The sequence below is a fragment of the Gossypium hirsutum genome, chromosome D03, assembly GCF_007990345.1.
Source record: "Gossypium hirsutum isolate 1008001.06 chromosome D03, Gossypium_hirsutum_v2.1, whole genome shotgun sequence".
Lineage (NCBI taxonomy): Eukaryota > Viridiplantae > Streptophyta > Magnoliopsida > Malvales > Malvaceae > Gossypium > Gossypium hirsutum.
In genome coordinates, this window is record NC_053439.1 from 16667094 (window position 1) to 16692037 (window position 24944).

Here is a 24944-nt window from a genome sequence, read left to right on the forward strand (position 1 = left end):
CAATTAATTGGTCCTTGGGAAAAGAGTATTCCATCAAATCTTTTAGACCTTGGAGAAATGCAAAGAAGTTTTCCAGCATTACAAGACTTTGGTGCAAATTGACGACACTTGGTTGTACAAAACGTATCAACATCGGTTGTTAATTGTCGTTGCTAAGTTGGTAATCAAAAGATTATGCCGATTGTGTTTGCAATAAATCTTAGAGAAAAATAGATGACTGGGATTTCTTCCTGAGCAAGTTACATCATCGTGTTTTCCTGCAGCCCGACATATGTGTCATATCAGATAAAAGAACCAAAATCTTGTTCGCTATTGAGCATTAGGGTAGCCTTTGGGGTCGCACCCATCACAAGTACTGCATACGACATGTCGGATCTATCTACCACTTAAAATGGCTTCGAAAAGTAAGCAAGATGTAGTTATCGACATGGGTATATAATTGGCTCTATATGTACAGTCATGTTGTACCCTATTTCGTTCATTGTTTGCATTCATGCATATTTTTTTCTCAATAGGTTATGAGCTCGTCTAACATCGTTTCTATGAAATGTTAAACAACTCGGGCATCATCAATAACTATGGTGTAGCATACCTCACCAACATACCCTTCATACAATAGACGCAATCGTATGACAGGGGTTTATGGTTTAGGCACATGGCGTCAAACTTAGCTGATTGAATCAATTTCATACTAAAGGGGACACATCATTTAAAGATAACCTCAGCTGTTAAATAAGCATACTTTAGCTTCACTACCTTCTTTTCAAAGAGGGAGTCGACGTATGTTGGACAAATAGTAGGCGACTATACTTGGTGCAAGGATTTAATGAAAGAAATCAGATGAAATATGACGAGCACGAAGACTATGTAAGTAGTGTGTCACTTGCGTCAAAACCTGGAATTTTGAGTCACGGAGTAGGCTAGGTCGGACCAGGACATTTTAGGGGTATCATATCGTGTCAACCTAATAGGAGGGACTTGTGATTGTGGGAAGTTCCTAGCACTTTGGTTTTTATGCGCACATGTAATTGCCATATGTAGGAACCTAAGAATTTAGTACATGCCTTACATCAACGATGCGTATAGTCTAGATTACATACATAGAGTATGGAATCCTGAATTCCTACCCGTCCCCGATGAGAGTACATGGCTGCCAATGTCTAGCGTGCCGTACAAGTTGGCACTGAACATGAACCTATGTCTTGTCCTGAAAGGCCACTCGAATACCACTCAGATATGAAACAATATGGATATTCGAGAGAAGGACGATCAACAGAGGTTATGTGGGTACTGTAGGAACCCAAGGCATATGAAGGCAACATGTTCTGTGTTGGGGGTACTTCGGGGCCTTAACACCAATAACATTATTTGCTTTCAGAGAATATATTTAGTATAATGCTTTCATTATTCTGGTGTTTAAGATTTGTTATTTCTTATTAACTTATGCATAACTTACGTTAGAATGTAACGAAAATAAATATAGTGTTAGAATGGAAATTTATGGTTTGTTTATTTATGTCATATATATTTACATCGCAATAGTAATAAAAAAAATACATCAATCGTGTCATCAGGGAGAATGTGTGCCGCAGGGCGGTGGACGACAGACGTGAGAAGGACTTTTGCCCACAATCGGAGATGCGGTCCTATAAACTTGATCATTGCCATCGTCCTTACCATCACCGCCTTCACCCCCACCCTCCTGCTCATCTCTATCTCCATTATCATCATCATGTTCGTCTTCGTGTTTGTCTTTGTCTTTGCCTTCATATCCATCGCCTTCCTCCATGCTCGAGTGCGGTGTCGTACTAGCCTCTCATTGTGTATCCTTCACTTCACTAGCAAACGGTTGCATCGATGACCCACCACAATAAAATAATAATGTTGATGGTGTTTGTGTCACTATCGGCATATAACTGTAAAGTACCATAAAACCCAAAGGTGTCGACATTGACCCGACACTAACATCGACTGCTGAATCAACATTTGTATTGGTGTCATCATCAATGATAGTGCATGCATTAGCATCTGGCTTGACATTTGGGTCGACATCAATGTTAGCATGGGGGTATAGAATGTGGGGGACGTCAGTGCCTCGAAATATATACCTGTATGAATAAAAAGATCGGGCATGTGTGGCGGTGGTGCATAGTGCGGTGCTTGTGAAAAAATCATGAGGTCAGTGAAATTAACAAGAATAAGTGGAGTGAACTAACAAAAATATTGCATAGATATAAACAGTGCTGTTTCGAGTGGAGCTGATGACGAACCCATTGTACGACCACGTCCGGCCCTACGCTGTTGTTGGGGCGATCATCATTCCCTATTTTAATGAAGTTGCCTATTTCTCGCCTCCACCAATAGCAGATACATCTTATTGATAACTCTGAACCACAGCAAGTACTCCAAACAGGTCGTCATGTATGCTGAGAAAAATGGTTCGTGGATGGGTAAGAATTTTATCCTATGATCCCAAGACTCGATGTAATCATTTTGAACCTCTCACCAATCCTCGTCGTTTTTCTTTTGTATGTCCACCCTGTGCAGCTCCTTCAAGTCTCATGATGGTGACAAAATTTGTTGCCTCCGCCCAAACTATCGCATCACCTAGTCTAATTCCTACATTTCCACTGTCGCGTACATTATCAACGGCACCTTCATATCCCACATCCTTCAATTGGCCAACACTTCAGGCAAGATGCAATATATGATATCGATGTTGGCGTGTGGCATCCATTCAAACTGAAATGCACAATTGTAAATTTCATTATTTACAAAATTTTATTTTACAAATCATTGCGTAATTAATATAGTTTCGAAAGAATAAGTAACTAACATTGGCTTCTGAGCGTTGATCTAACAATAGCCAAATATCTTTCAACTCCTCGAGTAATCCCACATAACTCGGCCCCGAATTCCACCTGTAAAAGTGATTTCTTAGCTCAAACATATAATAAATAAAAAATTTACTGTACAAACTACATATTTATTAATAAATGATTTTTACCTTGTCACCAATGAAAATATGTATAGGTCGTTCAATTGAGGACGTAGAAATGGTAGCCACCACCAGGCCTACGACTGTAGCAAGAGTAGGCAATCACCGATTGAATTCTTATCCGGTTCTATGGCTCGACACAACTGCCAGTATAACATGGCCAACACGGCTGATCCTAAACTTAGCTGTTTGCATTCTTTGAAGTTTACTAGGTGTAGTAGCCACCTTACGTGCACCAAAATTTGAGATTTATCGAGCATGAAAATTCCCTCGATTAACTGAATGATGAATGCTCGAACGTATTATTACGGAAGAAGCTTTTCGAATTTTTTCTCCAACCAATTCATTAATATTTGACCACCTTCAAACTTGTTTGGGGACGTCCCTAACAATGTCCCGTAGAAATTCTCTTTATTGGGAACGATCACTACTCTTGTGACGACTAGCCCATCCACCGGCAGACCGAGTTGTAACGCCATATCCTTTAGTGTGATTGTACACTCGCAACATAAAAAATGGAAAGTGTATGTCTCGGGCCTCCATCTTTCCACCAACGTGTTGATGAGTCTAGGATCAAGAGTTACAGCCCTCTAGCATACAAGACATATGTAAGAATCCTTTCTCTTGCAAGTAACCACGAATTTTGGTGATCAGAGGCTTTGCCAAATTATGTATGAATGCCTCCAAAACATGATCATCCGCCTATTTATAACGACAAAAAAATATTTTTAAATTAAAAAAATTAAATTTAACTTAATAAAAAATAACGAAAATTAAATTTTAAACTTACCATTACTGCTTGAGTGGCGAAAATGTGATTGTCGTCGAAACGAATTAGAGAGGTTGTCCTTCGTGAAAACATAATCCGAACGAATAAAATACGGGATAATTAAAAAAACTAATATTTTTAAATGAGAAAATCGAAAAATTTAGAACAAGAACTTGAGAAAATTGAGAGGGTTGATAGAGTTAGGAGATTAGAAAGAATTGAGAGAATAGGATGTGTGTGAAAAAAAATTGGGGGGTATTTATAAGTAAAAAAAAATTCGACCGTTGCCTCTATTTTAAATTTTTTTACCATTACACTGCCAACGTTCAAAATATTGTTGGATTTGACCATCAAGGGAAACGCGCCCAGCTAGACGTGCTTTCCGTTCCTCTCTAAAAACGGTCTATTTCCCTAAATTTTCAAAAAAAAAAAAGAGGCTTATAAGCCTAATTAAAAAAAAAACAGTGGCATATATGGCTAATTTAGCCCTCCAAGTCTCTATACTATTTGTACATTTGAAATTTATTACAGTTAAAATATACTTTTTATATTTTTAGATTCATGTCCAATTGTCAACATCGTTAAAATTTTTATTAAATTAATTGAAGTGACATATTGAAATTTTAAAAAAAAACCTTGATATATATGTAAAAAAAATTTGGCATTTGTAATCAACCTCAATTTAGTATAAGAATTTCAACAAGGTTTATAAAAAAATTTAGATTTTGAAATCTTAAAATTAAAAAAAAACTAAATTCCTTCAAATAAAAGCAGAGAAACCTCAATACACCATCAAAAAATATGTACCCAAATATAAAATAATAATATAATAAATATATTTTTACACATGTTATATATATTTCTATTGTGTATTTCTTCTAACTATAATTTTACTTTTATGTTTCAGGGAAAATATTACTTGGGAAAGGAATTAGAAATTTTTAATAAGTTAGATTTCATTTTTAGTTTTATTAATTTATTGTAATTTTATTTTTTGTGCAACTGCTATTTTTTTCCACACATTTAAAGCCTCCTTTCATTTTTTTATAAATTATTTGCAACACTCACATATCACATATAAATAAAATATATATATACCCATCATTACTTATTTATTTATATATTCCAAGTATTATATCACAATAACTTAGACGAAATAAATTATACACTCAATTAACATGTGTATTACACGATAATACAAACTAGTTAAATTTATATTTCCAAATGTAATAAAAGTTAACTTCAATAGTTAATTAAAGTACAATAAAGATAAATATAAAATTATAAAAATATTAAATATTAACACTTTTTAACATTAAAAAATATTAATTTAATAATATATAAAAAGTAAACTATAAAAATAATATTATTAAGTTTTTTTTTGGTACTATCAAGGTTTCCTCCATATCCGCCGGTTCATGAAAATTAATTTTTTTGAGATATGTCATTGCCCTCTCAACAATATTGTCTCTAATATTATTTAAGTTATAATAAGTTAATATTAAAATTCAAACCATAATAAATTTTTGCATTGTTTTAATATTAAATATTTTTAAAATTAAATAACATTAATATAATTAGTTAAATATTTTTTTTAAAAATATTTTATAATTACATACTTTTTATTTATTAAAAGATTAAATTAAAATAAAAATATTTAAAAATTAATAAAACAACACCCTAAACTATATATATACTTATTTTCGAGTACAATAAGTTCAGATTTTTACGAGGAATGTGAGCACAAAACCGGTGGCGTGCGCTGGCATCGTCATGAGCATCAACATCACTAGCTTTTGATTCCACTCAAAAAGTGGATTTCCCTTGCAAATCTTTGTTTACGAGGGAGGACCCAAAATTAAAATAAAAATGATAAGCATTTTTAGTTGAAACTTTCCATTTAAAACTTCTCAAAAAAAAAATCGATGTAAAGATAAATTTAATTTTAACTTTTACTTATTTTATCGTTTTGGTTTTTATTTTTATTTTATTATTTTGACCCTTAATCTTAAAATTTTAGTTAAATTATTTACATTTTAACGGAAAAATTATCTGAATTGTTAAAATTTTAACAATATTAATGTGATAACTAATGTGACACTTTACATATACTTCACTACTGACATGAATAAATTTTTTATAAACTTTTTGAAATTTGCTGATTTTTAAAATATTTTTTATTAACTTTTATTTTATTTTTTTATGAATTACACGTGGACTATCACATTAGTGGTCACATCAATGTCGTTACAATTTTAACAGTTTAATTAGTGTTTTTGTCAAAAATCAAGCAATTTAACTAAAATTTAAAAGTTGAGTGCCAAAACAACCCAAAAAAAGAATAAGGATCAAAATGATAAAATGAGTGAACATTATGGGTTAAATTTATCATCATGAATTTAAAGTTTATTATTTTGAAACTAAATAAATGTGGGTGAGGCAAGAAGTTTAATTTTGGTTGAGGGTTAACAAATATTTGATGAATTGAACCAATTTAAAAAATATTATAAAACTATATTTTGAAAAAATATATAATCAGTAACATTATTCAGTCTAAAATAAAATAAAAGAATAAATTTGTACTTGCTTGATAATTGTCTACTTTTTATGTAAAAATAACTGCCAAAGTTCAATTATTCAAATTTGTAGAAGGCGACAGATCTTCTGACCGTTTGAAATTTGAATTCAAAAAAATACCTGTAACCTAATACACCCAGCTCTGACTTATGCTCTCAATTGGGTTGAAAGCCCAAAACCCCCGAACCATGGTATTTTCACGTGTCGTTTTTTAAATTGAACAATAACCAAAAATTAAAATGGGGTGGCCCCCACATTTTACGCTCCTAACGATTATCGAGTGGAAGCAACGGTCAGGATGTTTGGACATTTCAAATCACCCCATTTCCCCGCCTCAAAAGGATGATTAAGAAAAATATAAAAACGGAAACCACGGCTTTCTTTGCTACTCTCTTTCCAACAAAGAAAGCTGCAATATGTCGACGCAAAATGATAATCGGCGATCGTCGTTTTCCTCCTCTACGACGTCGTCTTTGGCCAAACGACATGCATCGTTCTCGGATAACGTCGGAAAAGTCATGGCTTCTATGCCTAAAAAGAGAGTCCCTTTTAGTAACATTTCTAACCAGAAGAACACCTCAAGAAGCTCCGTTTCGGCTTCTTCTTTGGTGAGTCTTATGCTCTTCTCTCTTTTCTTGTTTCTTGTTCATTGTTTCCGGATTTTTTTTTAAGAGGCAATGTAGGAGTTACATTGTTCTTTGAATTTGATGGGAACTTCAAAGTTATGTCAAGAACTTGATTTTACGTTAATTAAAAAGAACTATGAGCAGAACAATTTTGGGTTGCCTTTATTTCATTTTCTAAGTAATTCTTAGTCAGGTAAAGAATTTTGAGCAGAAAATTTGATATTTCTTGTAATTTGTAGTCAAAATGGTTTTTTTTTTCTTTTACAAATTTGCAACTCTTTTGATTTCTTATTAAGCATTTTAGTTACATTGTAATCCAATTGAAAACAATGCTTAGCATCTGTGTCTGTTCATATTTTAACGCCATTAACGCTATGTCTCATATTGGTGATACTCTTGGGGTGCTTCAGCTTTTGATTCTTGATTTTTGAATTTGAAGGTACTATGTTCAAACAAAGCCCCCAAGACCAGGAAGACAATGCCTGATAGCAATGATGTAGGTTTTTCAGGACATGTTTTACCTTCAACACATGTAGAACCCGGTTCAGTTCCGCCTCCCAAGGTTGTCTTATCTTTTCCAAGAGGAAATGAAGTGGCCTTGCCCCCTCCTCCTGCTACTATCTCCACCATCCCTCCTCCACCATCTATCATGGAGGTTTCGCCTAGCAAATCAGATGGCTTATCAGTTTCCATGAACGAGACAATGTCTACCTGTGATTCTTTCAAAAGTCCTGAAGTTGAATATATGGACAATCATGACGTTACGGCTGTTGATTCGATTGAACGAAAGACGTTCAGAAATCTCTGCATTTCGGACCATGTTGAAGCAACAGGTTCAGTATCCAGTGCAAAAAGAAAGCTAGTTTCTAAACAATTGCCTTGGTTAAACAATCATTTCTTACTGTTGTACTTGCAGGGAATATATGCAATAGAGATGCAGTTGCAGAGATGGAAATGGATGATAAGATAATTGATGTTGATGACAATTACATGGATCCACAGCTTTGCGCAACATTTGCTTGTGATATTTACAAGCACCTACGTGCATCTGAGGTTTGTCCTGATTGGATTGGAAAGCTCTGGCTGTGGTTCTGGTTCTTATTTGTGTGCCTGTATAGGTCTGTCCGCTTGGATTTGCTCTTAAACTTATTTCTGTTGGTTTTCAGGTGAAGAAAAGACCTTCCACTGACTTCATGGAGAGAATTCAGAAAGACATAAATTCCAACATGCGTGCAATTCTAATTGATTGGCTTGTAGAAGTAAATTTTCTGTCTGCTTATGAAGTTTATGTTTATTTAGAATCCAGTACACATGAGAAATAAAGAGTCCGAACAACATAGACTCTTTGCTATCACCTTATTTAAGTCTAGACTTTCAATTTTTACTTGCAGGTGGCTGAAGAGTACAGGCTTGTACCAGATACATTATATTTGACTGTGAACTACATAGATCGGTATCTTTCAGGGAATATGTTGAACAGGCAACGCCTACAGTTGCTTGGTGTTGCCTGCATGATGATTGCAGCGTAAGAAAAACGACATTCCCTTATTTTGTTTCTTTACTTTTTTCATCTGCAAGATGTTTCCATGGATGGATACAATGTTAACATTACAGTGTTCAATTCCATCAGAAAATATGAGGAGATTTGCGCTCCTCAGGTGGAGGAGTTCTGCTACATCACTGATAATACATATTTCAAGGAGGAGGTTATAGAAATGGAATCTTCTGTTTTGAATTACTTGAAGTTTGAAATGACTGCCCCAACAGCTAAATGTTTCTTAAGGTAAAATTGCCAAAAGCTCATCATTATTGAATGTACAAGTTTCCCTTTCTTGTATTAACTAGTGCTCATTGATAATATGCCATTTCGTTTTCAGACGGTTTGTTCGAGCTGCTCAAGGGATCAATGAGGTAATTTGTCTTTGGGTTATCATTGCTTCATCATTTGGCTCCCCATTTGTTATATTCAAAATAACTTTCCTGCGGTGGTTTGTGATTAGGTTCCATTAATGCAATTAGAGTGCATGGCCAACTATATCACTGAACTCTCTCTCCTAGAGTACAGTATGCTTTGTCATGCTCCATCACTTATCGCTGCTTCTGCAATTTTCCTGGCCAAATTCATTCTTCTTCCTTCAAAGAAACCTTGGGTATGTCCATGCAACTTCTTCAAAGAACTTGATATATGACTATTTTTTTACCCGGACTGATACGAATATATATCATTTCCTAATATGTATTAGATACATGTATTTTAGAAAAAAGAAAAGAGTCTGAATATATATGATATAGTCTGTCTAATCTCCATGTATTATGGCGCACAGAATTCAACCTTGCAGCATTACACTCTTTACAAGCCATCTGACCTATGTGACTGTGTTAAGGATCTTCATAGATTATGCTGTAACAACAACTCTACTTTGCCAGCAATCAGGGAGAAATACAATCAACATAAGGTAAACAACTAATTGATTGAACAAATGATATTTAAAAAAAACAAAAAGAAGAAAGAAAGAGAGATTGTTTATTTTTTATAGCTGAAATGTGGATTTGATATCTGAAGCTTCGGTATTATGTTTTTGGATCAGTATAAGTGTGTTGCAAAGAAGAATTGGCATCCTTCAATACCTTCAGAATTCTTCCAAAATTGAAAGCAAAGCAATTCGACAGCATCAGACGCTAATGTTCCAATACTTTGTTGGATTAACTGTTGCTAATATCTGTCTGTCATAATCTATATTTCTGTTAGATGCACACTAAGTAGGATCTTCCAAGTGTATGATGACCTTCAAATTTTAGTCTAGTGTAATTGTTCATTTTAGTAATGGACGCCACGTGGAAAAATATAGCCATGTATAATTTTGCTATACGTAGTAATATATTTTTGTTTATTATTATTATTTTTTTGAAATTGTGTTGATTCTACTTTTATTTCTTTTTCCTTCTCAAATCGTGTACGATTCTGTAAATCAGATTCAAGAATCCACGTTAGCATTGTTGATGTATGAGTGAAGCTGAATTGGGACTTTGGGTTGCCCAAATCTGGATCCTGCGGCTGCTTGTCATGATGTTCCCTATTTGTCAGGGACGTTATTAACATATTTTCGTGCATTTTGGCTGAACACCCATATCGTCATGTGACTTCTTTTCGATTAGCAGTTAAGCTTTGTGCATTAGAGAGTCTGAGCTCATGTGGGCCTTTTGTCGATTGGATTTAGAACTCCTTTAGACCTTGCCATGAGCTTTGTTATGGATGTTAGTCAATTACTGTGGGTGGGTGTGGCAAGTATTTGAACTTGCATAATTCGGATTATGTGGGTAATAATGAGATCTCTTTTCAATTCGATTTCATGAGATTTAAAATTCAAGGTTTGGAATTAAATGTCAAAAAAGTAAGGTCCACTAAACCTTTAATCATGTAACATTGAATTTTCGAAATAAGCACAGTAAAATTTTGAAAAATGTGAGGTAATTTTTTAAGTAGGTAATCAGTAAGAGTAAAGATAAAAATACATTAAATATTAAATATAATAAATAAAAGTCAAACCTTTCACGTCAGCTTTTCATTTTGGAATAATTATAGTCTTTCTTTTTGTTTTTGGTGATAAAAAACAAAAGAAATTAAATCAAACTACTAAAATCAGAAAAACCACTAGCTCTACCACACTGTAAAATTTTTTAAAAGTTCTGAAAGAGCTTCGGCAAAAACCAGCATAAAACCAGCATATCTTATATGCCACTATCTTATATGTTGTAATATTTCAATAATCCTCTTGATCAAAGCGAAATTCAAAATAACTAAAACACTTTCTCGAATTGCTTTAATCACCTCTAAATTGTCAGATTGGATCAACATCCTATCACATCCTTGACTTTGTAATAGAATACCCCATCCAAGATACCCCAAAGTTCAACATCAAATGCTAAACAAATTCCTAATGGACGAGCATAACCAAGGATCCACATCCCTCTCTGATCATGTATAACTCCTCCGGTAGAGAAAGACCCTACATCAGGCTTAACAGAACCATCAGAATTTAAGACAAGCCAATTATTTGACAAAGGATTATCTAGAACACAAACAAGCTCCTGATCTGATTCTTCCTTATGAGCCAAAAGATACTGCTTAGCCCAACTAATAGAAATGTTTATGATCTTAGAAGAGCTCCAAGAAAATCCTTGGAAAATGAAACAATTTATTTTCTTCCAAAAATCGCCATGCAAGCAAACCAAAGAGGCTCGACCAACTACTGTCATCATTGGAAAACAATACATTAGAGCTTAAATTAAAAATTAACTAGTCAGGTAACTCACATGAAAATAATTTGTTTTGCTGACTGTGTGGAACAACCTGTAGCCAAACATCCTTCGCAATAGAGCAATCTTTAAGCACGTGCAAAACATCTTCAAAATTATGTCTATAACACCCCAAACCTGACCTAGAGGTTATGGCCGAATTCGAAAAGCTATATTGGCCACTAGAATGACCAAGAAAATCTTTCTTGGCTTTCAGACATACTTTTTAAACCATTTGCGTAAATTGTTCAAAACTAGTGAAAACAAGAATTTTAGAAATCAATGTTTTTGGTACTTTATGTATTTGTAAAAGTTTGATCGCCATTCAAAACTTTCATAATTTTAATCATATTTCAAAAGCATTCGTTTATTATTCAAAACTAAAGAGATTGGTTATTCATTATTATTTGGGAAAAAACATGTTAACATCATAAATCAAATATCTTTAAAAATCTCATTTGTAAGCATTTGTAATTTTGAAAACTAAGTCTAATTTTATTAAAAACTCATTTCTCAAAATTGCAGCGGAAAAACGTAATATTGACATATTTTTATAAAAATCGCAATGCGAAATTTTTGCTAAAACCCTATTTTGTTAAAAATCAATATTTCATGTAAATTTGATAAAACATCAATAGACAATTTTAAACGTCAATAGCTAAGTCATATTTTTGTCTAAAACTCATTTTCATTGTCGAAGCGAAAAAGAGTGATTTTGTCAAGTTTTAATAAAACCAAGTTTCATGCATAATCTTATCAAATACTTATTTATGTAGTTATTAAAACTTGATGTCATGCAAGCAATTTACACAAATTAGAATGAAAATCTCCAAAGTAATGTCTCATACCACAGTTCATACTCAAACTTATTACAACCTAAAAATAACTTTAATTACTTTAATTTAAAAAGAATTTCTAGAAACTCCTCCAAATGCCGTCAACGAATCCTAACCTTGGGGTTATCTGTAAAATTAGAAAATTATAGGAGGGTGAGCTATAAAGCTCAGTGTGAGTCTTAACTCAAGTATTAAGTAGAAATTCAGTATACAAAGCAAAATATTATAGTGAATTTACACAGTTTAATTCCACAGAGTCGTAACTTGGGTGACAACTAGTTATCAAAATATACATTTCATAAAAATAACAGAATTTATACATAACAACACAATTTCACAGATTGTAATATGCATGAGGATATCAATGCAAAGGTTTTCAAAAATTGGTGCAAGTTTTTCAGAAAACGTTCCTACCCAACTCTGCTACACTTTAAAATCGAGTTTCCATAACTCGTCCATCCAAAACACTCCAATTTTGTGGACAAAGCCACCAGTAATGCAAAAACGTTGTCAGTAATGTAGACAAGCCACCAATAGTGCAGATAGATTGCCAATGTTATGGATAAGCCACCAGTAGTACAGATAAATTGCCAGTAATGCAGACAAGTTGCCAGTATTGTGGACAAGCCACCAGTATGTAGATAAACTACCAGTACTTCCTCCTTACACATGTCCCACCCCATGCATGTGATATGGCCATAATAAACATGTTTTCACTTTGTTACAGAATAACACTTTAGGCATGTAAATCATTCTCATTAAATCATTTAACACTTCGTATCACATAGGCATGTTTTGACATGCAAATCACATATTATCATGATGGATCAAAAGATTTCATTTTAACAGTCATGAATAATCATTTATGCATAATATCACATAACATGAGAATGATAACAACATGTACTTCAAATTAGTGATAAACGTAACCACACAACATACTTTCACAAATTAGTTGGTTCGGAATACTTAAAGTATTCACATAAAACAAAAATCAAGTAATAATATTTTTATTTAGGAATTTTAACAATATATAACTGGTATTAAGTTAGACCCACATCTGACAGTAGATTCAGTGCGAAACTCCACTCTAAAGAACGTCCACACTCGGATCTTAACCAAATATATTACCGATCTGAATATAAAATAATAATTTATCATGAGGCTGTCATTTTTAAGCATTCTATTAATAATAATTGAATTAGTCTAGATGTCCAACCCATACTTGGGTTGATTAGCTTGAAATCGTTATTCACTTCCCAAGTTAGAGGTGTTTCATGTTGATAACAATTGTCCCTTCATCAAAACGAATAAGGTACAAGGTGTTAGAATCGAAGGAAAGTACATCTTATTTCCCATAATACAATCGGCCAGAAGAGGATAAGAAATAAATTGTGGTTTTTAATCAGCCACTATACATACTCTATATTGATTAAAATGAGAGGGTTGGAGGTTCATCGTGATCTTGATTCAGATAGGAAAAATTGAGTCTAGAGAAAATAGTCACTTGAAAAAGTGAGTCATTAAGAACAACATTTAAAAAAAATCAAATCTAATTGAAATAGATGGTATATGATTTTTTTATCACTATAAGAATGATGGTGATTAGAAAATGGTGAAGAAAATCACCAAAGTTGGTAGAGGTGTGGCAGCGCATCAATGACAGCGGCTATCCGGTGAAAATCTGACTGAGGAGGAGGGAAGAAGGGTGTTGCGGTACTAGAGGGGAGAAGGAGAAAGTAGAAGGGAAGAAAAGTATAAAAGTGGAGAGAAAGAGATAGTATTATTGATGGTGGTACAAGGTGGTGGCCACGGTGTTCAATGGTAGTGCAAAGGGGTGGCGATGTACCAAACGGGTGGGAGGAGCGGGGATAATGAAGAGGTTTGATGGCGTGGTGGTGGTGGTTCGAGTGGCAATTGAGTGGTGGAGAAGAGAAGTATTAGTCCAAGGGTGGTGGAACGGTGGCTAAAACAAAGAAAAATAGTGAGAAAGGGAGGAGCAAAAGAGAGGGGCGGCAATATGGAAAGGAAAGATAAAAAGATGAACACTAAAGTTGTATTTCACCTTGTCCAGATTCAATGTACAACACACAAGGTAAGGGTGAGGATAATAGGCATGTTAAGGGGACAAAGGAGCAAAAAGTGGATCAAGGTTGTAAAATATGGTATGTTTACTTGTCATGAAAAGAAAGAATCTTTCCCCATGCATGAAAACTAGTTGGACGGCACAAGGGTGTTCACACTAGCTAATGTTGTCAAAAAATTTAAATAAAAATCATGAAAATGTGGGAAATTGAACATAGAACCTTTAGGAATTTATTTAAGCTTCTAACCACTAAGCCAACTCACTTCCTTGTTCACATCCAATAACATTTATTTTAAAACATGGTGTGACATTTGCTAAGGTTTGAAGCAAAATTACACCACATAGAAAATAATGTGAGGGAAGGGATTTGAACACAGATCATCAAGGGTATCTCCACCACTACTCAATCACTAGACTTGATATGTATTTATTATCAACTAAGGAAAAGATCATCTAAAAAAAATTCGAGTGTGACCACTATCGACTAACTTAATAACTTTTTGACGTGCTATAGAAAAATAAAAATACCATGATAAACAATTGTAGTGCATTTAATATTATTAATATGATGTATTTACCTATTTCAATTTTCCTTTACTTACAAATTAAACTATTTTTATTTTAATTTCGTACATATTGCATATGTGTTGTTATTATTAGTTTTAAACCTTACGTTTCATTATTTATTGTACGTTATTTTTAAACACACACATGTATTCTAAATATGTGGTTTTCACACGCATATGTGTGTAATAAGATTTCTAGTACTTATAAAGCCCTTTACCAAATTGGTGTCATCCATCAACCGAGTCTCAACTCAATAAGGGAAATAACTTTAATGTCCCTTCACATTTAAAATAAATTAAATTATTTAAGGGTGGTGTAGTCTCTTTATTTAAAACAACAAATAAAAATATGCATACGATAAGATCTGAACCCATGCCAATTAAATTAGCAAAACTTTAAATCTACCACACAACAAAAATTTTATTTTTAGTTTTTATATATTTTAATTTTATTATGCACACATTATTACCTCCATTAGTTATATATCTATACTTTTATACTATTTATTAACCCTTTTATTAAGTTGGTGTCACCCACCAACCTAATCCAACTTAGTTACAAAATTACCAAAAAAATAATTTAATTTGCAAAGTAAATCATTATGTGGCTATTTTAATTTTTTATATTTTTATAAATTTATAAAAAAATATTTATAATGAGATTTGAACAAGGGGCACCATGCATATAAAACATTTTTATTCATCATTTGAACTAAAGCAATTTTTTAATTTTCTATGAAACTTTAATAAATATATTTGTTATACAAATTTTTATATATTTATAATGTTGTTAACTAAATTACTGTCACAACTTAGCTCGACACCAATTCAACGTTGATGACAAAATAATGATAATGTCACATTCTGAAAACCGACTTAGTAGAAATTGGGTTAGTGAACCAAGAGTGGTCACGTCTTGTTTTTGAACAAATTATGTAGGAATCATGTTAAGTAAATTGATTTAGTTCAGTGGATAAGTGTTGTGCTTGTGTGTGAGAAGTTTTGGGTTCAAATCATTTCCTTTGAATTGTTGTTATTTATGTCCCAACCCCTATTTTTGAACATTGAGCTTATATATTATTTTTGCTCAATTATTAACAAGAATTAGCTTGCTGGTTTAGTGGTAAGGCTTTAGCATACTTAGAGATTTTGTGTTCAAATCCTTGTGTTTGCAATGTGAAAAATATTTTTGGTTTCTCCAGTCTGTGTCGTCCAGGAGGTTGGAGTTTGAGTTGAATTCGAACTCTGGATAATCTAATAGGTTATCAGAAAATCAATTTGGCTAGATATTATTATTTTTTAAAAATTAATTAAAAATATTTCTTCAACATTCTCCCACTTTCTTCTCACGTCTCTCATTCTCTCCCTCTCTCATTTTTGCCATATCTTTGTTCTCGTTTTCCCTTTTTTTCTTCTAGATTTTGGGTATTCTCCGTTTCTCTCTTGCTGCCAAATACATTTCTCAACCGTTTCTTTTGTGATTTCAGCCTATATTCTCCTTTTTCTTTTGCATTTTAAATATTTCTTCGTGGATGTTTTGTCCTTTTTCGTCCATAGTCTCTGAGTTTTTGATTAGTGTGTACGGTTTGGAATACTAGAGTCGTGGTAAGTTTCGCATAAGTATGGTGTTTTTCTTTTTGAGAAGGATGTTTTTAAGTAATCTTATTTAATGGTGTTGATTGCCTTTTGATGCCCTCTTTTGTAGGAATCTGTTATGGAAAGATCGCGAGGCACCCAACCCTTTTCTGACGACCGGAGTGCCTTAGGAATCGATTTTTCTCTAGGTAAGGGCTGATTTGTGGCTGAATTACTGACTTGGGTTTGATGCTTTATTGTTAATTAATGTGTTTTTGTGTCATTTTAGGATTAGGAAACTGTTCAGTAGGGTCGACGTCTCGAAAAACAACCAGGTGTGTACCTTCTATCTCGAAAATAGCGAACGACACGAAGTCAAAAAACTCACTGTTGATGCCACATGGCTATGTGCTAGACTGTGTGGGCTACATGGGCATGTGGACCTATTTTTCAATAAATTTAGATAGAGTTGTGTTTTGACATACGCTTCAAGGTTAGCTACTTTGTAAGGTCGATAATGTGATTTGTATGTCTTCTGTATGTGAAATATATGGTATGGATATGGTAAGTGTAACATCTGTAGTATGTCAGTAGAATTAATTTTGCATCTGATCTATAAATACTGAGAACTTTGTTAAGCATGATTAATCTGTCTGTATCTGAGCATGTTTTATGTATCAATATGTGCATTGGGGTGGGATATCTATGTGACGGAGGAAGTGATAGTAGTCTAATGATCTACCTTATCTAGTGGTTTTACCACATATATTTGTTCTAGTAACTTGACTGCAAATATGGTGGGAAAAATGGTATAATTTAGATGCTAGATTGTGAATTAAGTCTTTTTTTTAATAATGCAAATATTTTTAAATAATTAATTTATCTTAGAAAATATCTTTTTTTAGGCAGTGTCTTCATTGCATTGAAAACACAGTAAAAGCACCTCAAAATCTTTTGTACTATAGCTTAGAATGCATTTTAACCATTCTACTAAAAATATAGGCAAATTAGCCCCTGTATGTTAGATGAGTGAGTAAAATAACCCCTCCATTAAAATTTAGTGTTTATATACAATGTATAACAAATTTGACCCTCAACCTTTACACAATTATTCAATTTGTCCCCTGCTCTTTTATTGGAAGTAAATTAGAAAATTTTGAAACTATTAAGATTAAAGGGTCAAAAAGGCCTTAGTAACAAATTTTAAAAAAAACAATTAAGCCCTTTTAAAATTTTAAAGTATTAAAAAAATATAAAAATTATAAACAAAATTTACAAAACAAAGTTATAAAATTTTTAAAATCATAAATTTTTTATTAAAAAAATAAAAATACCGACCCATTAAAATATAACAGTTATAAATTTTAAAAAAATTGACCCTACACTTTTATCGGGTCAATATTGTTAATTTTTAATAAAAAATTTATAACTTTAAAAATTTTATAACTTTTGTTTTTGATTTCTGAAATTTTTTTAATTTTAAAAAGGCTTAATTGATTTTTTTAAGTTGTTATTATGATCTTTTTGGCCTTTTAGCCTTTTTAGTTTTTAAAATTTTTAATTTACTTTCAATAAAAGAGTAATGGTCAAATTGACTAAATAGTTAAATTTATTATTAGACCTTATATAGAAACACCAAAATAAATATTATTAGACCTTATACTCAAAATAATACACACTAAAATTATTAATTTTACTAAAAATAATAACTAACTATAATAATACTAGTTTTTTACTAACTAGTTTATTTTGGTAAATAAAAATAATAACTAACCATAATAATAATACTAGTTTTTTACTAACAATAATACTACTAAGTTACATCTTAATACATTAATAACATCTTAATACTAACAACAACAACAACAACAACAACAACAATAATAACTAAAACTATCAATTTCAGTTTTATTAATCTTAATAACTAAACTAAAACAAAAAATATTACAAAATATACAAAACAATAACAACAATATAATCAATTATTTTAAAAAAATACCTTCTTTTTCTCTTCTCTTTCTCTCTTTTTCTCTTCTTTTCCGCAACACCTCTTCTTCTTCTTTCTTTTTCTTCTAATTTTTCTCCCTTCAGCTGAACGGAGGTCGTGTTTATAACTCAAGTAATGCCGCCAATGCCTTTGGCACCATTGGTGCCGCCAATGGTTTTGGCACCTTTGGTGCCGCCAATCGTTTTGGCGTGACCAAGGTGCCGTCAAATCGGTGCAGACTTTTTTTGCAGGTTTTTTTTTTATATATTTTGGTAAATAAAAAATATACATATTTTGGTAAATAAAAAAAGTTATAATATTTTGGTTATTTTTTATTTATTTTTATAATATTTTTGTAAAAAACCCGAGCCTCTACCCCTACACTAATAAAAGGTACAATTTCTAGCAAAGATAATACCAATAGAATCAATCACTGATACCTATAGAGACTGCAAATTGCATACATAAAATTACTATGGACATACTTGTATTATATATATTTTTAATTATTTAAAAAGTAGGCAAAATAATTTTTATATGTTAAATTTAAAAACAAAAAATGGTTTTTTCTTTAAAATTTTTATTCATCAGCAACACTAATTTTAACAATAGAAATTGATAGAATTTTTAACAAAAAGTATTAAATTACTCTTTAATTTAACATATGAAAACTAATTTACTAATTTTTTAAATAGAAAAAAATATAATACTACTATACAATCATCTCCGTTATAAATTTGCCCATCAGCAGACATGAAGGCAGCAAATTGAAATCATGAACCCATTATTGAGCAAAATATTGATACGTTACGTCAAACACATTTATTACACCACCAAACCTAGGGCAGGCCAACTCAACTCATAGCCTTAGCAATTCTCTTGAGAATGAACTTCTGTACTTTCCCCGTTGAAGTCTTGGGAAGCTCATTTTCAAACACCACCGTCTTCGGCACCATATAATGTGGCAACCTATCCCTACAATACTGTATAATCTCCTTCTCGCTTGGTTTCTGAGTCAACTCACCATTCTTCTTCAAACTAACAAATGCACATGGTGTTTCACCCCAAAACTTTTAAGGCTTAGCCACCGCCGCCGCCTCATTAACCACTGGATATGAATACAACACCGACTCAACTTCAGGGCCGCTTATATTTTCCCCATCGTTTATAATTATATCCTTGGATTGATCCTTGATTTCCAAATAACCATCTGGGTGAATTACACCTACATCTCCCGTATAAAACCAGCCATTTTCTCTCATACATTTGGACGTTCCTTCAATGTCTTTAAGATACCCTAACATGAGAGATCCACCTCGTAAAACAACCTCGCCAACAGTTTTTCCATCAGGTTTAACAAGTTCCCCAGTCTTAGGATCCAAAACATCGGCTTCCGTTAAACCAACAGTGCCGAAACCTTTTTTTAAAAACAAAAAATTTAGGTTGTCGACTTTAAAAAATGAAAATTGGGAGTCGTCACCAATCTTTTATTAAGGTGTGATTGGATCACCTAAAAAACGGCTTTGGTCTACGAGTTTTAGAAAAACGGATCCGGGAGTCAGTTACGTACGAGGAAGGATTAGCACCCTCGTAAAGCCCAAAATTGGTACCTAGTTAATTAATTAGTGTCTTAATGTCGAAAATTTGAAAAATATAATCCTTAGCAAAAACTTAAAAACATTACTTATTACGACCCTTATCATTTCGAAGAAGGAAAATGTCACACCCAATGCGTTAGGGCACAACATTCTAATTTCCTCAAAAATGAATTAGTCTAAAACTCGTGTAATAAAAATTTAAAAGAATATTCATTTGTTTAAGATTTAATAAATCGCGGCCCAATACGTTAGGGCACAATTCCTCAAAATCCCAAACTTGAAATATTTCCTTTATTATTATTTTTTCAAAAAATCTTTGTCTCGAGAAATCAATACGTCACATCCAATACGTTAGGATACAACATATTTAACTCCCCAACAACAAGCTTTTTATTTTATATATTTTTTTTATTAATGAGCAACCCTCGATCGTTGGATTTAACGAAGAAAATCGGAACCCAATACGTTAGGGCTCAATTTCCTTGAAAATCCTAAATACGAGAGTTATCTCAATTTTGAAAATTTTAAAATCGAAAAAAAAATGATGTGATGCTACATTAAATATAAAATGTAATAATAAATACAACAATGACATAGAAATAAATGAAATTAATGTACATAAACAACGACATGTAAAATATCAAATGAATATAAATGAAAACATGAATCAATAAGCAAATGAAGGAAATAAACAAAAAAATATAAAAAGAAAAAGCTACAAAATATATATAAATTTGAAATTATGAAGAATAAAAGACATAAAGATAATTTACTCATAAAATTTTGGGTTATAAAACTTATATATATAAAATACATAATGCATTTATGAATACAAGGAAAATATAAATATATACATATAAAATATATTCATGCATTTACAAAAAAATGAAATATATAAGTATAGTATAAAACGTGGAAAATATTTATAATAAGCTTTGAATGGAGTATAAATATATGTATATATATTACAAAATTGTATAAACATATAAAAATCATAAAATATGGACAAACGTATAAATATTATGAAATATAAATGTGTATATATATGTATAAAAAACTATGAAAATAAAATAATAATAAAGTATGTATATAATATGTATATATATTAAAACGTTTAAAATATATATGTATATATATTAACATGCATATGCGCACATATATGTAGGTATAATAATAATATATAATATAATAATAATAATAAAATTAATAAAATAGACTAAAAACCTAAAATGAAAGATTAAGGATTAAATTGAAAATCAACATAATTTAAAAAAAATGAAGGGCCCAATTAAAAGGCGCGAATAACTCATAGGGCTCGAATGGGAAAATATCTCCATCCTTTGAAACGCGTCACTTTATTAGGGCTAAATAAAATAAATAAATAAAATTCGCAGTGGTATCACCTTCTCCCTTTTTTAAAATCGTAAATAAGTAAAAAATAATCGAAAAAGAAAAAAAAGAAAACAGTCAATCATTCTCCCTTTTTTACTGATTCTTTTTTTTTAAAACTGCCAATCGTTCTCCCTTTTTTATTGATTCTTTTTTTTTTGACAATGAAGGGAGAGACCTCTATTTATAACTGAGCCTCCTCAAATCTAACGGTACAGATCAATTACATCAACGGCTAATATTAAAGGGTATCTACAAATTAAATCTCTAAGATTACAAAATCATATCTTCTAAGATTGTATATATCATATCTAAGATTGCATATATCATTTCTAAGATTGCATATTATATCTAAGATTGTATATCCTCAAAAATTATGTTTCCATATGTGAGCCCGAGCTAAAATTGGGTATTACAAACAGTGTTCATTCCTTGTCTTGACTTTAGCCTGGCCCTTTCTGTTAATGGAAGTTTGTTCCATTTCTGTTTCCACGCACATGAGAAAACGATTCCTCCAATTTCAGTTAATCCATAACCATGGCTCACCACAAAGCCCATCGACTCGGTTCTGGCTAGTACTGCTGCTGGTGGGGGTGAACCAGCCGTTAGAATCTGGACATGGTGTTCTAATGTTTCTAGGTCGGGTGAATTTGATAGCATGTTAAGAACCACAGGTGCACCACACATGTGGGTCACCTTATGTTGTTTGACCAAACGGTAAATCTGTGAAGGGTCAACTTTGCGGAGGCAAATGTTGGTCCCTCCTACTGCAGCCATACCCCATGGGAAGCTCCACCCATTAGCATGGAAAATGGGTAGAGTCCATAAGTAAACAGGTTGATTTGGAACCGACCAATCAACCAAAGCATCCATGGTTTTTATGAAAATTGCCCTATGGCTTAAGCTCACACCTTTTGGACAAGATGTTGTGCCTGATGTGTAGTTCAACACTATTGGATCCCACTCACTCTTTGGCCTCACCCACTTGAACTTTGGATCACCGTCTTCCAGTATCCCCTCGTAATGATCAAGAAAGTGACTGTTTGATAATGTGCTTTTGCTTCCTGATGAGACCATCTCGTCATCAATGAGGATGAGTTGCGGATGTTTGGTGTTCCTTGGAAACAACGAGATTGCCTCAAGAACAAGTGAACTAGAATGGTGGTCCACAAAAACAGGCTTGGACTCGCTGTGTTAGTATCGACAATGTGTGAGCATCAAGGCGAGTATTGATGTTATTAAGGACAGCCCCGGACATGGGCACAGCAAACTGAAGCTCGTACATGGAAGGAACATTTGGGGCGACAACTGACACCACTTGGCCACGTTGGATGCCGAGGGATGTCAACGATGATGCCATCTGGAGACATCGGCAGTGGGTTTGCAACCATGTGTATGAAACATTGTTGTAAACAATGGAAGGAGAGTCGCCATAGGCGGTGGCAGCTCTATCCAAGAACCCTAAAGTTGTTAAAGGGGTTGAGTTTGCAGGATTTGGCAATAGAAGTTCCATTGAAATGAAAACAGAATTTGGGTTTTGTTTGTGTGGGAGAATGATAGTTTCATTAGTTGTGAAGAGCACTTACATTTTTATTTTAGGTTTGTATGTTAAGAAATGTTAAAAAAAAAGAAGTTAATGTAAATTTGTACTATGGTTTAGTTTTGTTGAGATTTGTCATTGTATAATTTATTACTCTATTTCAACTCTATATGAAATTTTGCAACTTAATTTTTATTTGAATGAATTTTGAAATTAAAGTTTAATTTTTTTATTAAATTTTACTATTCAATTTTAATTTAACTTAATTTAAATTAATAAAAATATTTTAAATATTTTATTTAAAAATTTAAAATTAATTAATTAACATAATATTAATTATTAATAAAAACTGATATTTACAAAAAAAATAAAGTAAATTTTTTATATAATTTAAAAATTTTCGAATCTTCCTTCCATTAAATAAAAATTTAAAGTTAATTTATAGTTTTTAATAATTGTATAAAGTAACTTAATGCTCACTATTAAAATAAAGATATTTGAAATAATATTTTTTCATTAAATTTTATTTTCAAATAATTAAATTAATATCTAATGGTAAATTTTTATTTTAAAAAAATTAAAGTTGGTAAATAATTAACTAAAATTCAAAGTTTGATGGCTATTTTCAATAACATAAAAGTTGAGTAATAAATTTATCTATATTCTTAAAGTATAGTGGCTAACATTAATCAAAATAAAATACAGTGACAAATCTCAATTTCCAATTATAGTATAGTGACAAATTTACACTATAACCTTAAAAAAGTAATATTGGATGCACCATTTGTGTATAAGTCTCACTCATCATTAATGAATAATAACTAAAACATTAATCGTAACTATTATAAATAAATAATAACTTTCAGAGATTTAGTATTTTGATTTGAGGGTTTAGGGCCTAGGATTTTAAGTTTAGGGTTTTAATATTTATTTATAATTAATTATTATTTAACTATGCTTAAATAAAATTATTAGTATTTATAAGTCTTCCACTGTTCTTTGTTTTATTTAATGATGAAATGTCATATTATTATTTACTGATGGTGTATGAGACTTATGTACTACAATGCATCAAATATTCTCCCTAAAAAAGTTAAAATGGAAATTTGTCCTCCCGAAGAATCTAAAAAACATTTTTATGTGAATTTGATGCACCGCCAGTTTATATATCTCATATACCATGAGTTACTAATAAGATGACACATCATCACTTTTGTGAAACAAAAAATATTGAAAATTTAAATATAAATAACTTTGTTTTGAAAAAATATATTAATTATAACTGTTAACATAAACAAATCAAATACAAAACCTGAAGTTCAAAACCTCAAATCTGTAACCCAAAACGCAAAAACCAAAACTTAAAATCTAAAATTCGAAACTCGAAGTCTAAAGTCTGAAAGAAAAAATAATTATATTATAATTTAATTAAATTTAACAAATTTAATATTATTTATTTTCAAAATTATTTATTTTATGTATCATCTTATTATTAAGAGGGCAAATTTCGAACAACAATTGCGACTAACACGACTCGAATCCAAATCACACTTGAAGCTGTAAATACCCTTAACCATCAAGCCATCACATGAGTTCATAAATCTCATAATTTTATTAAGTAAAATTTAGATTTTTAAATAATTAATTAATTATAACAAATTTTAAAAATATACGTACCGTACGTGTTCAATTAATTAATGCTGAATCAGTTTTTGCGTTTTAGGCAAGAAATTTCTATTAGAATACCTAATCTTTTTCCAGGGAAATCATATAAAATTGTGACGTTAATCTAATTAAAGTCATGCCCGTCTCTTTTTTCTTCTCATGATGATGATCAAAGTTAGGCTAGAGTTATTTTAGACACTAATATGTATGTAAATTCTTTACTTTCTTTTAAATTGTCGATTGAGTTTTAGTTTGATTGTCAATGTAGGAGAATATGTGTTCGGGTGAGTTGAAGCATATTATTTTTCTATTTACATATGTAATTCTAAACATTGTGCCAAAAAAAATCAAATATATTCTAATAAAAATTTAACCTTCAGAGCTCATTGTTTGTAATTAGTTATTAAACTAACCGAATCCATTAGTTGAATTAAAA

The 24944-nt window shown here is 31.7% G+C and overlaps 1 protein-coding gene and 1 pseudogene across 2 annotated transcripts; one reads left to right on the top strand and one right to left on the bottom strand.

The window, feature by feature from the left end:
• The first annotated feature begins 6697 nt into the window (after nt 1–6697).
• On the top strand, nt 6698–10351 carry LOC107951959 (cyclin-A1-1). 2 transcript variants are annotated; one of them, XM_016887151.2, is made up of 10 exons: nt 6698–6952; nt 7410–7803; nt 7887–8023; nt 8137–8229; nt 8362–8495; nt 8601–8753; nt 8848–8881; nt 8971–9120; nt 9295–9426; nt 9559–9864. In XM_016887151.2, exons 1-10 carry the CDS (start codon nt 6761–6763, stop codon nt 9619–9621), a joined length of 1482 nt encoding a protein of 493 aa, XP_016742640.2. In that variant the 5' UTR covers nt 6698–6760; the 3' UTR covers nt 9622–9864. The 2 variants fall into 2 exon arrangements, with proteins under 2 accessions (XP_016742640.2, XP_040945765.1); XM_041089831.1 differs by lacking the exon at nt 9559–9864 and adding an exon at nt 9944–10351 and having other exon boundaries at nt 6715–6952.
• An 8699-nt stretch (nt 10352–19050) lies between these two features.
• LOC107951958 (probable acyl-activating enzyme 9) lies at nt 19051–22847 on the bottom strand (annotated as a pseudogene).
• Between the last annotated feature and the right edge of the window lie 2097 nt (nt 22848–24944).

Coding starts and splice junctions, on each gene's coding strand:
- LOC107951959 (XM_016887151.2), top strand. CDS start 6,761: ATGTCGACGCAAAATGATAATCGGCGATCGTCGTTTTCCTCCTCTACG. Junction 8,496..8,600: donor GCCTGCATGATGATTGCAGC/GTAAGAAAAACG, acceptor CAATTCCATCAG/AAAATATGAGGAGATTTGCG. Junction 9,121..9,294: donor TTCCTTCAAAGAAACCTTGG/GTATGTCCATGC, acceptor TATGGCGCACAG/AATTCAACCTTGCAGCATTA.